We start from the raw sequence: 15,713 nt of genomic DNA on the forward strand, positions 1-15,713 counted from the left end.
ACTGAGGGCTTAGATACACAGTGTGGAGTTGTGATATGATGTGATAACATTAGGTGGCTGCATTATAATGTGAATGTATAATATTGTTGTCAGGCCTCTGTGTAACTGTAGGAGAAAAATAGTTTGATAGAAACAGCATTAGAATAGAATAGAATAATCCTTTAATTGTCCCACAAGGGGAAATTTGCTTGTAACAGCAGCCAGAAAGACACATATAGAAACAAACAGGACACAGAACAGAAACATACACTCATCCCTGTTGGACAACATCTCCCACCCCATGCAGGAGACTGTGACAGCACTGAGCAGCTCCTTCAGTGGCAGGCTGCGGCACACACGGTGTGGGACGGAGAGATTTCGCAGGTCTTTCCTCCTCACTGCTGTCAGACTCCACAACAAAGACTTTAACTGATCAAACACACACATCCACACACACTGAGTGCAATACTCTTTTTCTGACAAAGTTGTATTTTTACTCAGTTGTATAAAGCATTTGCATTCTATTTCTATCCTATTGTATATTTTATTCTATTTATTGTACTGTATATAGTATTTTATTTTATTCTATAATTAATGGGAGGTGAAGAGGGACAGCAGACATTAGTCAGGTACAGACGCAGCAGCTCAGTGCTCTGTTATGTTGTTATTTTAAAAAGGTAGATGTGCCCTCTGATCATGGATAATCAGTCTAATGAAAGAAGTTTCATTCTGTCAGGATTTAATGAGACGATGAATTTCAGAGTACCCCTCTTCTCAGTTACTTTACTGTATTACTGTGTGATTTTGTTCTTCAATATTTCTCTTGTGCTGCTCATTGTCTTGGATGAAAGCCTCCATGAACCTATGTACATTTTACTGAGTAGCCTTTGCATTAATGCACTTTATGGAACCACAGGTTTCTACCCCAAATTCCTTTCAGATTTACTGTCGTCTTCTCACAGAATCTCCTATGAAGGGTGCCTTTTACAAGCTTTTATCATGTATTCATGTGTGTGCTGTAATTTGTCTGTTGTAGCTGTCATGGCCTTTGACAGGTATCTGGCTATATGTCGACCTCTGCACTACCACTCTTTCATGACTAAGAGGAGGCTTTCACAGCTGGTGTGTTTCTCCTGGCTGACACCTTTCTGCATTTTTGCCATCAATGTCCTGCTTACAGCAAGACTCAAGTTATGTGGTATAAAGATTCAGAGAGTCTTATGTCTAAACTGGTTAATTGTTAAACTTGCTTGTCCTGAAGCTGACACTTTTTCAAATAACATAAGTGCATATGTGATACTTGTCATTATTGTGTCTCATTGGCTTTTCATAATTTGGACTTACTTATATCTTATTAAAACATGTGTGAGGTCCAGAGAGGACAGAGTAAAGTTTATGCAGACCTGTGTGCCCCATCTGACTTCTGTGATCATAAATTTCACTGTAATGGTTTTTGATGCGATGTACTTGCGCTTTGGCTCCAGAGATTTATCCCAAAGCCTCCAAAACTTCATCACTCTTGAATTTGTCATCATCCGTCCAGTTATGAATCCTCTCATGTATGGATTTAAACTCACCAAAATACGAAACAGAATCTTGAGTTTAATTTATTTGAAAGGGAAATGATTTCCATTAAGGTTAGATTTCCTTATTTAAAATAATTCAAAAATATTCAAAACAGATGCAGCAATATAAATACAAGTCTTTCTGAAGGCACTTGATTCAGAAACATTTAGTCATGTTTGCCTTGTCTAAGGCAAACATATATTTGGACTAGACTAATTTTACTAATATTCTTTGTTATATTTGTCATAATATGACACATATTTGTCATATATGTCATATTTGTTCAATCCAGCACGAACGTTAAATGAAAACAACATTGTTTTTTCATGTTTTTGACTAAGAATTTCATTTTAAAAAGGATTCTGCATGATTGTTTAAGTACTGTTGTAAAATTTCTGATGATTTCTGAATATACCATTCAGAAATCATCACAAATTGATATTTCATTTCTTTGCCTTGCTGTGTCGTGATGATCAAGGTATATTAGCTGATATATAACACGTTACATGTATAAATATAAGGATCAGTGTTATTAGGTTGTAATTTTTTCAGTAGTATTTATTTATTTATATAGGGGTTTTTATTATTTTGGAAAAATAGTAATAGTAATTGAACTGTTACCTACTTTTATTTTGGCAGTTTTTTGTTGTTTTTAAATTTATATGTAAATTTCTGTCTGTACATTAATTAATGACACCATAATTCTGTACTTTTTGAAATCTGATCATATATCCCCATTGCTTGACATACTGTAGTATTTACTACTTTAACAATTAAAGTTTTGTTTAGCATATCAAGTATAAAATTGTATTTTTCAATCCCATAGCATTAAATTAAAAAAAAAAACAACAAAAAAACAATGCAATAATAGTATTTTAACAGTAACTCCCTTCTCTTCTACTCCTTCCTCGCCTTATCCTTCCAACCAACCCTCAGCTCTATCATATCTTCTTTCTAATAGCAGATCCTCTAAATTCAAAGTGAAATATATTTCTAAAGCACGTTTAAAACAATAGCTTTTGACTAATGTGCTATCATGTAATAATAATAATCAAATGACAAAAAAAAACACGGGACAAAATGACAGAATTTAAGGAAGGAAAAATAAAAAGAGAAAACATGAGTAAGAAATACCACAAAAAAAGTAATCAAATCTTCTGATTTAAAAGACAAAAAATAAAAGTGGCTTTTCAAATGGGTTTTAAAAATGTCTAATGTTGGGGTGATCCTGATGTGAAAGGGCATTTTGTTCCACAGTTTAGGAGCAGCCACAGCAAAGGCCCGATCTCCTCTGTGCCTTAATCTGGACCTCAGGAAATGTAGGAGCATGTGGTCTGCAGACCTCAGTGATCTTGAAGAATTGTACAAATTAAAAATATCAGAAAGGTACGAAAGGGCGATAATCCATGAAATACCTTAGAAACAATTAATGAGCTAAATAAAGCTTCTACAAGGATAAAGATCTGATATGATCCATTCATCTCACCTGCTGTATTATACTATTTCCAAACTGTTTGGTACAAAGATAAATCAGAGGTCAAACCAGATCATCAAGGAACTATTATTTGTAAATATAGTTTCATTTTAAAAATGTAATAATTTTAATCATTTTGAACAATTAAAACGCTTAAAATGTAAGACTTCCCTCAAAAAGAATGAAACCATCACTACCGCTACTCCTTCCATCTTCACAGTCATATCTATCTCCTGCTCCTTCACACACATGTATTCTATACATGCTATACATATGCATACTATACATCGCATCTAAAGTGCTCTTTCTTGTCATGAAGCCTGAAGTCATACTACTGCTCACACATCACTCTTCCACCTTTACAGTGCACCTGTTTTATTGTTTATTGCAAAAACCTGACTTGTTGCCTGCAAAACGCAAGTAAGTACAGGGTACTGCACCTTAGTCACTCCATAACAAGACCCGCACCCCAGAAAAGTACAGGGTACTTACAGTGTACTTGTTTCATTGTTTGTTGCAAAAGCCTGACTTGATGTCCTCAAATTGAACTTAAATACAGGGTACTTTCACCTTTGTGGCAGGTTGTGTTATAATGTGTTACCTTTCATTAGTTTACATAAATTCATTACATATGTTTGTGACACACGCTAGGCACAGATACACCCACACACAGGTCGTTGTCATCAGATCCCACATTTATTAAGAGTGTGCACTGAATTACAACAGAACACCGTCTGACAGCGGTCGGTTTCCCCAGCGTCTCTCTCCTCCGCTCCTCTCCACCTCACTATATAAAGGAAAGGAAAACCACCATCAGTCCAAAATCGCCATCAGCTGTTCTTACCAGCACCGCGTTGAGCGGGCGTTGAGCTCACTGCACCACTCCTCCCCTGCAGCCGCGCCCCGGACCACACCTCCGCCACAATGTTAAACTATAAACACTTAAAATCATATAGAGATCAGTCTCAATAAGCATATGCATCAGCGCGTTCTTCTGGTTTTTACACATTAAATAAAAAATGAGTGAAACTAAGCACATTTCCTGCACATTTTTTTAGGTTTGTGGTGGCAGATTTCTTTTCTCATGTATTAGTCACATATTTAATCATATCACATTAGTTACAGTAATATCACTTTCTCACTTTATTATAGTAAGAGCACTCCTGTCACCAGGTGCATGTGGAATGTTAGCACAATGAGGCCATTGTAATGGGAGACATTAAATATATAGAGGGACTCTATATCTAGAGTATCAGGGATGTAAATCCGGCTGCAAATCCTTAGGTGACAGCCAAGTAGAAAACAAGGTTATAATTCTCTCTGTGAGGGAGAAGGTATACACCCCCGTCCTTGGGAAGGACTCTTCTGTCCTTGGGTTTATTGTTTTTAGCACTTTGTACCAAAGCAAAGGCTGCAATGCCACTCTGTCTGTCTCTCTCATCATGGTCACCTAAATGCAGCGCACAGTAATGGCAGGTTTTGTAATATGCACTGTTAGTTGATTATTTACCTGCTGCATTAACGGGAGAGGACGTGCAAACGTTACCGCTGCTGCTGGGTTGAGTTTCATGAGTTCGGAGCGGAATTAAAAACACAACATTCATTTAAGGTTATCGCGTGTTTTGTGAACAAATGCTTTTGCATATTCGTAGTGTTTCCTCCCTTAAATGAAATATCTACTTTGCAAATATTGCAAGTTGCCCTGTTGTCATCCGTTCTCGTAAAGTATAACCAAACTTTTGAGTGTTTGAGCCACTTAGGCGCCGTGTTTCCTGCCAGGTAAATGAAGCTCCGCAACGTGGTGACATCATTCGGGGCGACTGGAATCGATAAGGGAATCGTTTGTTAAAATGGCCAACAATTCCAAGGAATTGAAACAGTGGGAACCGGTTCTCAACAAGAACAGGGTTTAGATACCCATCCCTAGATGTAAGCATCAGTTATTAATTAAAGCCAGAAGCAGTGACTGCAGCACTGCGTGGCAAGTTCTAATCCCTATAGCATGTTGTTTCACCTAAAAGCAAAACTTTTCCTGTGATGTTTCTGGCTGATTTTAGGGTTTTGTTTTAGTACCAGGCTGATTCTGCCAGTTAGGTTTGTTTTCTTTTTCTAAGAGAAAGACTGTTTTGTTTTGTTTTTTACACTCAGACATTTCTGGAACTGTGCCTAATATGTTTTTGGGGGTTTTTTTGCAACAGTGCACTTAGGAAAAAACCTGCCAGGTATTATCCCTCTGGTGGTGATATTTTGTGTGCTGATGATTTAAAAGCAGGCTTGCAAGATTGGGAGTAAAAGCGCTATAAAACACTTTAATTGAGAGCAAATATATGGTGAGCTTCTCTTTAAATTACAATGGGCTTCTGAGGAAATTCACCTAAAGGGGCGCTGACCATATTAGATGGTAAGACCTGTGTTTAAAAGGATTGTAGCAATTCAATCCATTTCAAAAGCAAAAAGAATTGATTTTATTTTTGGAATGACGTAATATTGCTGTCAGTGGATACTTAAATTAGGGCGCGGTTTTCCACTATCAGCAACGATTGGTAAAAACTAAGTCAACTAAGAGTGACCTAGACAACGCTAGGATGCAGCTGAACAGCTGAGGCAGTGGGGAGGTGGAAACTGGACTATGAAGTGGCCGGGGCACTGTAATGAGAGGAGAGCACAGTCAACTGGATCCGGCAGACAATCAGTGATCCTCCACAGTTAAACTGAGTTGCCTTACTTGGTTTTAGGTGGAGGTGACAGGTGGGGCGGAAGGCCCGGATACAGTCGAGGCGTGGGGAGGCAGGCAAGTGAGTGGCGGGCCAGTTGGCAACGTCGTACCAGCAGCAGGTGGCCCAGGTCCAGGAAAGCGGGGATGAGGGAGCCAAGACCCCCACTCCAGGAGCTACCTCTGAGGACAAGAAAAACAGGTAAGTCTTCACACGGGTTCTGGACAAAGCACTCAAACACCACTTGACTAACATGGGATAGCAGATACTCAGGCGATGAACGGTTGAGTGCGCAGGTCTTATATGCTGCCGGAATAATTGCCCACAGGTGGTCAGCCAGGGAGGAGCAACCAATCTCCGCCTAAAGGAGGAGGAGCCGCTGTTGGAGACCTGCAGGTACCCACCCAGACCATGACAATAACAGGTGCAGTGGCCAGAGTATTGCTGGAAAAAAATCATCCCAAGGGTGGAATCTCCAGACTGAGATTGAGACTGGGTGCTGATCAGAAGTCTTCAGAGACCCAGCGAGAAGTAGGAAATATTCATGGCATAGCTGACAGCCCAAGCAGTGGTTGAGGTCAAAGGTCCTACTAGTGATCATGAGAAGATTCAGGAACCACAGCAATAACCATAAAGCTGTGCTGGAACGAGAGAGTGAGGGGTGAAAAGAGCACCCTCCTCCAACAAGGGCGTGCTAAGCTCCAACTAAGCGACTGCAGAGCGAGTCTCTGTGCCAACCAAGAGGGATCAGCGAATGAATACAGATGACAACTGATTAATCAGTCAGGCAGTTACATATGTTAAACTATAAACACTTAAAATCATAGAGACATCAGTCTCAACAAGCATATGCATCAGTGCGTTCTTCTGGTTTTTACACATTAAAATAAAAACTAAGCACATTTCCTGCACATTTTTCTTAAGGTTATTGTTGAAAATTTCAGGGAATAAGTCATTTTTTCTGCTTCTTTTAGGGTTAAACATTATACAGAAGCCAGGTTGTTAGTGTGAAATACATTCTCATTTACAAAATATTTAAATATTCTTATCTTTTACAATCTAAAAACCAAAGGAAGACTCATTATAACACAGCTATATTGTGTATTTTTGAAGGAAGGGAAAAGTATGTTGCTTATCAAACATATAATAACCTTAGTCACTGTGCTGATGTTTTACACTCAAAACAAAGGTCCTAATAGACAATCTATTAAAGCTCTATAGAGAGCAGTTACATAAGACACAAAGAACTTTATTCGTAAAAGTGAATTTCATTTTTTTTTTTTTATTCAGCTCAACAAGTGAAAGCACCACTTACATCATGCTGACCACGTAATTGTGGCTGACACACAGAGTATATAAACCTCTGGTGACATACTTTGTCACTTAGACAGTACACAGAGAGATTTCATTTCACCCTGACTTTAACTTGGAAAAATGTCATTTGCTCTCAGTTTGAAATGACACCTAGTAAGGTAAACTAATATTTTATTATGGATAATGTTTCAGTAATTACTGTTTTTACTCTCTCAGGTTTAAGTGATATTGCAAACTACAGGGTCATTCTCTTTGTTCTCACTTTACTGTGTTACTGTGTGATTTGGCTGGTAAATTTGACGATAATTGTGACCGTCATTGTGGATAAAAGCCTTCATGAACCCATGTACATCTTCCTCTGCAATCTGTGCTTCAATGGACTCTATGGGACAGCTGCATTTTATCCCAAGTTTCTCTATGATCTTCTGTCCACTACTCATGTCATCTCTTATGCAGGATGCCTTTTACAGGGTTTTGTATTGCACTCTTCAGTTTGTGCTGACTTCTCTCTTCTAGTTCTCATGGCCTATGACAGATACGTGGCTATATGTCGACCTCTTGTGTACCACTCTCTGATGACTACACAAAAAATTTGTATTTTAGTATTTTTTGCTTGGCTTATTCCCATTTACCTTCTCTTCATGAGCACAATAACAACAGCAGTGTTGAGGTTATGTGGCTCACACATACCAAGAATCTACTGTGTAAACTGGTTAATTAATAATCTGGCTTGCTCTGCCTCTGTAGCAAGAATTGTTATTCCTGCTTTTAATTACACCTTTTATATCGGCCATGTCCTTTTGGTTTTCTGGTCTTATGTACATCTGATCAAAACATGTCAGTCATCCAAAGACAACTGGAACAAATTCATGCAGACATGTGTACCACATTTATTCTCTTTAACAGTTGTTGTTGTGTCGTTGCTTTTTGATTTGTTATACATGCGATTTGGCTCAAAGGAAATACCACAAAGTTTTGAGAATTTCATGGCAATGGAAATTTTCCTCATCCCACCAATTATTAATCCTCTCATGTATGGATTTAAATTGACACAAATAAGAAACAGAGTTTTGAATTTTATATGTGGTAAAAGTTCAGCTTTGAGACTAAAGTCATGAGTGTTTCCGCAGAGAGGGGCAAAGAAATCTGTTGATATATGTACATATGTGATTTAAGCGAAATGTGATCTGTAGTGTAAATGAATAGATACTATGACAGATACACATTTCCAGACTGTTTTCATTAATTGAAATATAAGTAGAATTTCCTTTTGGTTCTGAAATTTAAAAAAGAAAACAACACACATTGAAATTAAACACATTTCCTGTACATTATTAGTTTCTGTCTTGTATGGACAAAAAAAAGGTTTCATGTGGTTACATCTTTTTCTGATGTTTAGCTTCTTTTTCTGGTTGACTACAATGTTTTTACTCACCTAGTTTTGTTACACTTAATTATAGTATCCTTGGGTCTAAAATTTTATTCTCAGGTAAGTATCAAAATGGTACTAAAGCTCTGCCAGAGGTGGGAGTTGAAAAACTCTCTGACCTAGGCCTCTGCACACCTTTACTTTGAAAACAGTCTTTTGGGTTTTCTTTACATCCAAAATTAAGTGGCTGTCATCACACCAGGCTACAAACCACTGTACAGGGAGTGCAGAATTATTAGGCAAGTTGTATTTTTGAGGAATAATTTTATTATTGAACAACAACCATGTTCTCAATGAACCCAAAAAACTCATTAATATCAAAGCTGAATGTTTTTGGAAGTAGTTTTTAGTTTGTTTTTAGTTTTAGCTATTTTAGGGGGATATCTGTGTGTGCAGGTGACTATTACTGTGCATAATTATTAGGCAACTTAACAAAAAACAAATATACCTGTATACCCATTTCAATTATTTATTTTTACCAGTGAAACCAATATAACATCTCCACATTCACAAATATACATATCTGACATGCAAAAACAAAACAAAAACAAATCAGCGACCAATATAGCCACCTTTCTTTGCAAGGACACTCAAAAGCCTGCCATCCATGGATTCTGTCAGTGTTTTGATCTGTTCACCATCAACATTGCGTGCAGCAGCAACCACAGCCTCCCAGACACTGTTCAGAGAGGTGTACTGTTTTCCCTCCTTGTAAATCTCACATTTGATGATGGACCACAGGTTCTCAATGGGGTTCAGATCAGGTGAACAAGGAGGCCATGTCATTATTTTTTCATCTTTTATACCCTTTCTTGCCAGCCACGCTGTGGAGTACTTGGACGCGTGTGATGGAGCACTGTCCTGCATGAAAATCGTGTTTTTCTTGAAGGATGCAGACTTCTTCCTGTACCACTGCTTGAAGAAGGTGTCTTCCAGAAACTGGCAGTAGGACTGGGAGTTGAGCTTGACTCCATCCTCAACCCGAAAGGGCCCCACAAGCTCATCTTTGATGATACCAGCCCAAACCAGTACTCCACCTCCACCTTGCTGGCGTCTGAGTCGGACTGGAGCTCTCTGCCCTTTACCAATCCAGCCACGGGCCCATCCATCTGGCCCATCAAGACTCACTCTCATTTCATCAGTCCATAAAACCTTAGAAAAATCAGTCTTGAGATATTTCTTGGCCCAGTCTTGACGTTTCAGCTTGTGTGTCTTGTTCAGTGGTGGTCGTCTTTCAGCCTTTCTTACCTTGGCCATGTCTCTGAGTATTGCACACCTTGTGCTTTTGGGCACTCCAGTGATGTTGCAGCTCTGAAATATGGCCAAACTGGTGGCAAGTGGCATCTTGGCAGCTGCACGCTTGACTTTTCTCAGTTCATGGGCAGTTATTTTGCGCCTTGGTTTTTCCACACGCTTCTTGCGACCCTGTTGACTATTTTGAATGAAACGCTTGATTGTTCGATGATCACGCTTCAGAAGCTTTGCAATTTTGAGACGGCTGCATCCCTCTGCAAGATATCTCACTATTTTTGACTTTTCTGTGCCTGTCAAGTCCTTCTTTTGACCCATTTTGCCAAAGGAAAGGACGTTGCCTAATAATTATGCACACCTGATATAGGGTGTTGATGTCATTAGACCACACCCCTTCTCATTACAGAGATGCACATCACCTAATATGCTTAATTGGTAGTAGGCTTTCGAGCCTATACAGCTTGGAGTAAGACAACATGCATGAAGAGGATGATGTGGACAAAATACTCATTTGCCTAATAATTCTGCACTCCCTGTATATCAAAAAAGTAAATGGTTATGTTCTCTTCTTTGTGAAGCAAATTGTGAAAAGGAGTAACCTGCCCTGTCCCTGGCACGACCTTAAGGAGCACTGGTACTTAATCAATTAAAATTAATAATACTGTTCCAGCTGATGATTTGTACAAATGATACCATTTATTTGAAATGTCTCCACTCAATTTGATTTGCTTTTGAATAAAAATAAATAAATTAATAAATAAAGACTGGAACGTCCTAACCACAGAGCAAAGATCAACAAAAAGCAGCCAAGCATAACTTGTGGGTCTTCAAGGTAATTTAAAAACAAAAATGTCATGCTATTTATAACATCAGCTGTACCCTATCCTTGTAAACTATAATGGATCTTGCCTTCTGTATACATTTTCCTTTAAGACACCTAAAACACATTTATTAAAACATTTTATAACTAAAGGTGTTACTGTTGGTACGAGTCTAGAGTCATTTCTAAGAGTCAATGGAATTTGGACTGAGTAGCCACATAGCCACCAGTAGCTTTCCCTCACTCTCACGTTCTCGTGTGACGGATTGTTATCATCCTCATCTAAACTACATACTGGTTGACTATTTTCATCCTCTCTCTCGGCTTGCTCTGGTTCAAACTGGAAAGGTTGAAAAGAAGCCATTTCCAGTGCACTGCTAACTGTGAACTCGATGCGGTACAACCGTGTGACGTCACTACCCAGAATGCATTGAGAAGTAAATGACAATGGCGGCCTACTGGTAAATCGGTTTTATATAAAATGTGCGTAAAAGGAAAACATTTGACGTATTTTAATGCCACATATATGTTGTTGAAAGCACAGTGCATATTTTAGCGCAAACATGTGTTAATAGGGTTCCCTTTAAGGGTGTCCTACTCCCTACCTTTACAGGGACTTCATTCTTCTATGTAGCGTCATATAAAATAATTTATTAACAACAGTCTGTGGTTCTCTCATGAGGCTGGATGAAGTGGGCAGGATGGAGGATCTAAAGTGCAGACTCTCATACGAAAAATAAATTAAAAAGCGGCTTCATTGCTGGACTTAAGAAATACAAAAAATAAACTGGAATGAACTGGAAATTAATCAAACAGTAAAACAGTGTTTTCCAAAACAGAAAGCACTGGATACAAGACCCAGGAACATGAGAGAATTTTATTTCTCTGCTTATTGAAATAATGAAAAGCTTCACCCCTTAATACTTATGGTTGAAGTAAAATGCAGCACTTTAAGCATTTCACATGGTGAAGAGCAACTGCGTATTATTCAATCTAACCAGTAAGTAAAGTCTATAGAGTAAGGCGTGTGCTGCTGTCATCACCATGGCACCATGAACAACTACAAAATTGAACTTAAATCCATCTTGTCTTGTCCTTTAGTCATTTTTTTTCTTGTTCCATACACCAACAGAGGCTGAATTCCCAGGTGTGTGTTTTGTTGTTGAGCCAAAGGCAGTAATTAACAGGAGGTGTAGAGGAAGAGCAGATAGTGTTAGGGATGTAGCTACAGCAGCTCTTTCCTCTGTACACTCACAAGTTGTTACTTGTGAGTGTACATCAGAAAGTCTACATCAGAAAGTACGTGGTTTTTCATATCATGGATAATGTGCATAATGTAAGAAGTTTCATTCTATTAGGATTTAATGAGACGATTAATTTCAGAGTACCCCTCTTCTCGGTTACTTTACTGTATTACTGTGTGATTTTGTTTTTCAATGTCTCTCTTGTGCTGCTTATTGTCTTGGATGTAAACCTGCATGAACCTATGTACATTTTTCTAAGTAGCTTTTGCATTAATGCACTTTATGGGTCCACAGGTTTCTACCCAAAATTCCTTTCAGATTTACTGTCGCCTTCTCAGACAATCTCCCATGAAGGGTGCCTTTTACAAGCTTTTATCATGTACTCATCTGTCTGCTGCAATTCATCCATTTTAGCTGTCATGGCCTTTGACAGGTATCTGGCTATATGTCGACCTCTGCACTACCACTCTTTCATGACTAAGAGGAGGCTCTCTCAGCTGGTGTGTTTCTCCTGGCTGACACCTTTCTGCATTTTTGCCATCAATGTTGTGCTTACAGCAAGACTCAAGTTATGTGGTACGAAGATTCAGAGAGTCTTATGTCTAAACTGGTTAATTGTTAAACTTGCTTGTCCTGAAGCTGACACCTTTTCAAACAACATCACAGCATATGCAACAGTTATCATTTATGTGTCTCATGGCTTTTTTATCATTTGGACTTACACCCATCTTATTAAAACATGCGCAAAGTCCAGAGAGGACAGGGCAAAGTTTATGCAGACCTGTGTGCCACATCTGACCTCTTTGATCACATTCCTGTCTGTAGTTGTTTTTCAGTTTGTGTACATGCGATTCGATTCCACAGATTTGCCTCAAAGCCTCCAAAATTTCATCGCTACTGAATTTGTGATCATCCCTCCACTTATGAATCCTCTCATATATGGATTCAAACTCACCAAAATACGAAATAGGATTTTGGGTTTAGTTTGTTTTAAAAGAAAATGAAACACCTTCAGAGTTAAGAGTTTCAAAAATAAAAAGACAGCAAAATCACAAAAATGTACATTATTTTGTTGAATATGACTGATAAGAGCGGGCCTCGCAAAACCAGCTAACAATGCAACATCTTATAGAACTGTTTTACATGTTATATGTGTGAATACAATAGACTTTTGTATATTAAAAGCTTAGGTTTAGTGTGGTCAATTCTTTCAGTGTTAGCTTTTGTATTAATATTATTTTGTAAAGGTTTTTATCAAGAGGAGAGATGCAACACCATTTGACCTTAGAACTGAAGAAGCTTTTCGGATGAGAGGTGAAACGTCTTCAAGCAACTTAAAGAAGTCCAGACGCTTTTCTTTCCAAGCTCCTTAGACTACGATGACCTGGATGACTGAGAACCTTCACAGACAAACCAGGGTTTATAGGGTAACTCTAGGGTTTATCTATATATTCCCTTATTTAAAAAGTGTCTGTGTGTGTTTTATTGCTCTCATTTTATATAAAATGGAGATGTGATGTATTAGACACAGAAAGGGTTCATGTTCATATTTGTTTACCGTAGGTAGTTTAAAAATAAACTATAAACTGAGATAATTGACAATTTAGTCAAAATTAATTGAACAGTAATGTTGTTGACTGAGAGTCTGTGTCTTCAGAAAGAGTTATATTTTTATTGTTGCATGTAGTTTAAACATTTTCCCCTTGAGAAACACCACCACTAATAATAATAGACCCAAGCTTTTAATTAGATAATAATAAAACTGGAGAAAGCAAACTGGAAATGAACCAAAAAATGGCATTTTAAAAAGTAAAAAAAATAAAAAATGAAATGAATGAAACATACAAAGCATATAGCATACATTATCTGAGGTGGTATATTTACACATACAACATGCTAATAAAATGCTATAAGATGCTGCATTTTAGTGTATCTTATGAGGCCTGCTCTTATCACTCGTGCAACAGAGTAATGTAAATTTTTGACATTGAACCTTATTATCTTTTTTCAAATTTGAAAATAAAAAATCTATCCTCTTTAAGAATTTCCACCTTACTATGGTGAAGTGGATTGTGTGTCCCATTGACTTCAGGGGCTATGTGCCTGGCTGTGTTTTTGCCTGCTGGCTGTTTGAAGGGCCAGGCAAAGAACGATTCAGATGAAACCTTATAAGAGGAAAATCAAAGGAACAGTTTACGAATTCCCAGGTGTTTGTTTTATTGTTGAGCCTAAAGCAGTACTTAACAGGAGATGTAGAGGGAGGGCAAACATTGTTAGGGATGTAGATCCAGCAGATGTGTGCTCTGTACACTCACATTTTTATTCAACTAAGAAGATAGATGTGTTCTCTTGTCACGGATAATGTGTCTAATCTAAGCAGTTTCATTCTGTCAGGATTTAATGAAACAGTGAGAATATAATACCCCTCTTCTTATCCGTAAGGTCAGTTATGTTGTGGGGATGGAGCTGGACTCCCTCAAGGTGGTGTCGGAGAGGCGGATGCTGTCCAAGATAAAGACAATGTTGGATAACACCTCCCACCCACTCCATGACATGCTGGTCAGTCACAGGAGCACGTTCAGTGAGAGACTGAGATTACCGAAAAGCACCAGCCTGTGGCTATCTCCCTGTACAACACATCCACTTAACACACTGTTTACTGCTACAGCTACACATGTTTCTTTTTCAACAATTTATTAATAAGTGATTTTATGTAGATATATATATATATATATATATATATATATATATATATATATATATATATATATATATATATATATATATATATATATATATATTGTACTATTCTTAGTTAGCGTATTGTCTGTCTTGTTAATGTTTGTTTATAATGGAGCACTGTAACAAAAAATAATTTCCCCCAGGGATCAATAAAGTATTCTGATTCTGATTCTGATATCCTTTAGTTGTTACTGTGTGATTTTGTATTGCAATATCTCTCTTGTGCTGCTCATTGTCTTGGATGAAAACCTGCATGAACCTATGTACATTTTACTGAGTGGTTTCTGCATTAATGCACTTTATGGGACCACAGGTTTCTACCCAAAATTTTACACTTTCCTTTATAACTTCTGTATTAACATATATGCATATAACATTAAACTGGCATTGACTCCGAGCTACATCGTGACCGATTCATTTCTGTGCTTCCTATTGTCACAAACATGAAACCATAAAATGCAAGTAGGATAAGGATTGATTTGAAAAACTAAAATCTCAAAAAAGGCAACTTGTATGAATGACTGCTGTATGCTGTGAGCTTTTTATGTACTTCTGTAACCTTGCTCACACTGATATTAAAAAGCTAGTTTAGATAAATATAGAATACCTGACATCTATATATAACAGTTCACAAAATAGATATAGATAATAGAACCAAAGATAGAACAATATTTTCTATGAATTTGGAATCCACACAGTGGGTGGCTGCTGCTTTAAAAGCTGCCTCCCTTTTTTCAGATAGGGTGCTGTTGCAGAAGGATATAGACGTATAGCACGAAATCCTATAACCAAGTAGCCAGTATAGTATACAGGAACATCTGCACTGAGTATGGCCTGAAGGTCCAAAAGTTAAACATGAATCCAGCAGGCAGAACAGTGTGTGGTAGGGGTGGGAGAGGTCACGTATGTGTTTGTTTGCTTTGGTCAGGCATCATCCCAGATGTGGGGAAGTGGAGTCCCATAAGTATTCTCTGCTGTCCCCACCACTATATTCAGGGATTGCCAGTCTAAAGCAAAGCAGGCTCTTGACCAATCAGAGATGCAAAGAGAGTAGTAGAGATGGGAAAGGGAAGGTGACCTTTTCTTAATTGGGGCAAAAGGCTCTCTTTTACAAGAGCTCCACTGTGCAGTGAACAGGACAGGTCTATCTGTATGCCCAGGAGTTTCGTGCTGCTGGCCA

At 38.1% G+C, this 15,713-nt stretch overlaps 3 protein-coding genes across 3 annotated transcripts; all 3 read left to right on the forward strand.

Moving 5' to 3' along the window:
• The first annotated feature begins 660 nt into the window (after positions 1-660).
• LOC146691087 (olfactory receptor 10Z1-like) lies at positions 661-1,605 on the forward strand. Its single transcript, XM_085435328.1, has one exon. It carries the CDS (start codon positions 661-663, stop codon positions 1,603-1,605), a length of 945 nt encoding a protein of 314 aa, XP_085291454.1.
• A 5,618-nt stretch (positions 1,606-7,223) lies between these two features.
• Positions 7,224-8,165, forward strand: LOC146691088 (olfactory receptor 6C1-like). The gene has a single exon (XM_085435329.1). It carries the CDS (start codon positions 7,224-7,226, stop codon positions 8,163-8,165), a length of 942 nt encoding a protein of 313 aa, XP_085291455.1.
• A 3,691-nt stretch (positions 8,166-11,856) lies between these two features.
• On the forward strand, positions 11,857-12,795 carry LOC146691089 (olfactory receptor 4B13-like). The gene has a single exon (XM_085435330.1). It carries the CDS (start codon positions 11,866-11,868, stop codon positions 12,793-12,795), a length of 930 nt encoding a protein of 309 aa, XP_085291456.1. The 5' UTR covers positions 11,857-11,865.
• The last annotated feature ends 2,918 nt before the right edge of the window (positions 12,796-15,713 follow it).

The sequence above is a fragment of the Copadichromis virginalis genome, linkage group LG16 (genome assembly GCF_057382275.1).
Source record: "Copadichromis virginalis isolate Kocher_CV1m ecotype Utaka linkage group LG16, C_Virginalis_male_GT1.1, whole genome shotgun sequence".
In the NCBI taxonomy this organism is placed as follows: domain Eukaryota; kingdom Metazoa; phylum Chordata; class Actinopteri; order Cichliformes; family Cichlidae; genus Copadichromis; species Copadichromis virginalis.

Excerpts from the sequence above, each read along its gene's own strand:
- LOC146691087 (XM_085435328.1), top strand. The coding sequence starts at position 661 with ATGTGCCCTCTGATCATGGATAATCAGTCTAATGAAAGAAGTTTCATT.
- LOC146691088 (XM_085435329.1), top strand. The coding sequence starts at position 7,224 with ATGGATAATGTTTCAGTAATTACTGTTTTTACTCTCTCAGGTTTAAGT.
- LOC146691089 (XM_085435330.1), top strand. The coding sequence starts at position 11,866 with ATGGATAATGTGCATAATGTAAGAAGTTTCATTCTATTAGGATTTAAT.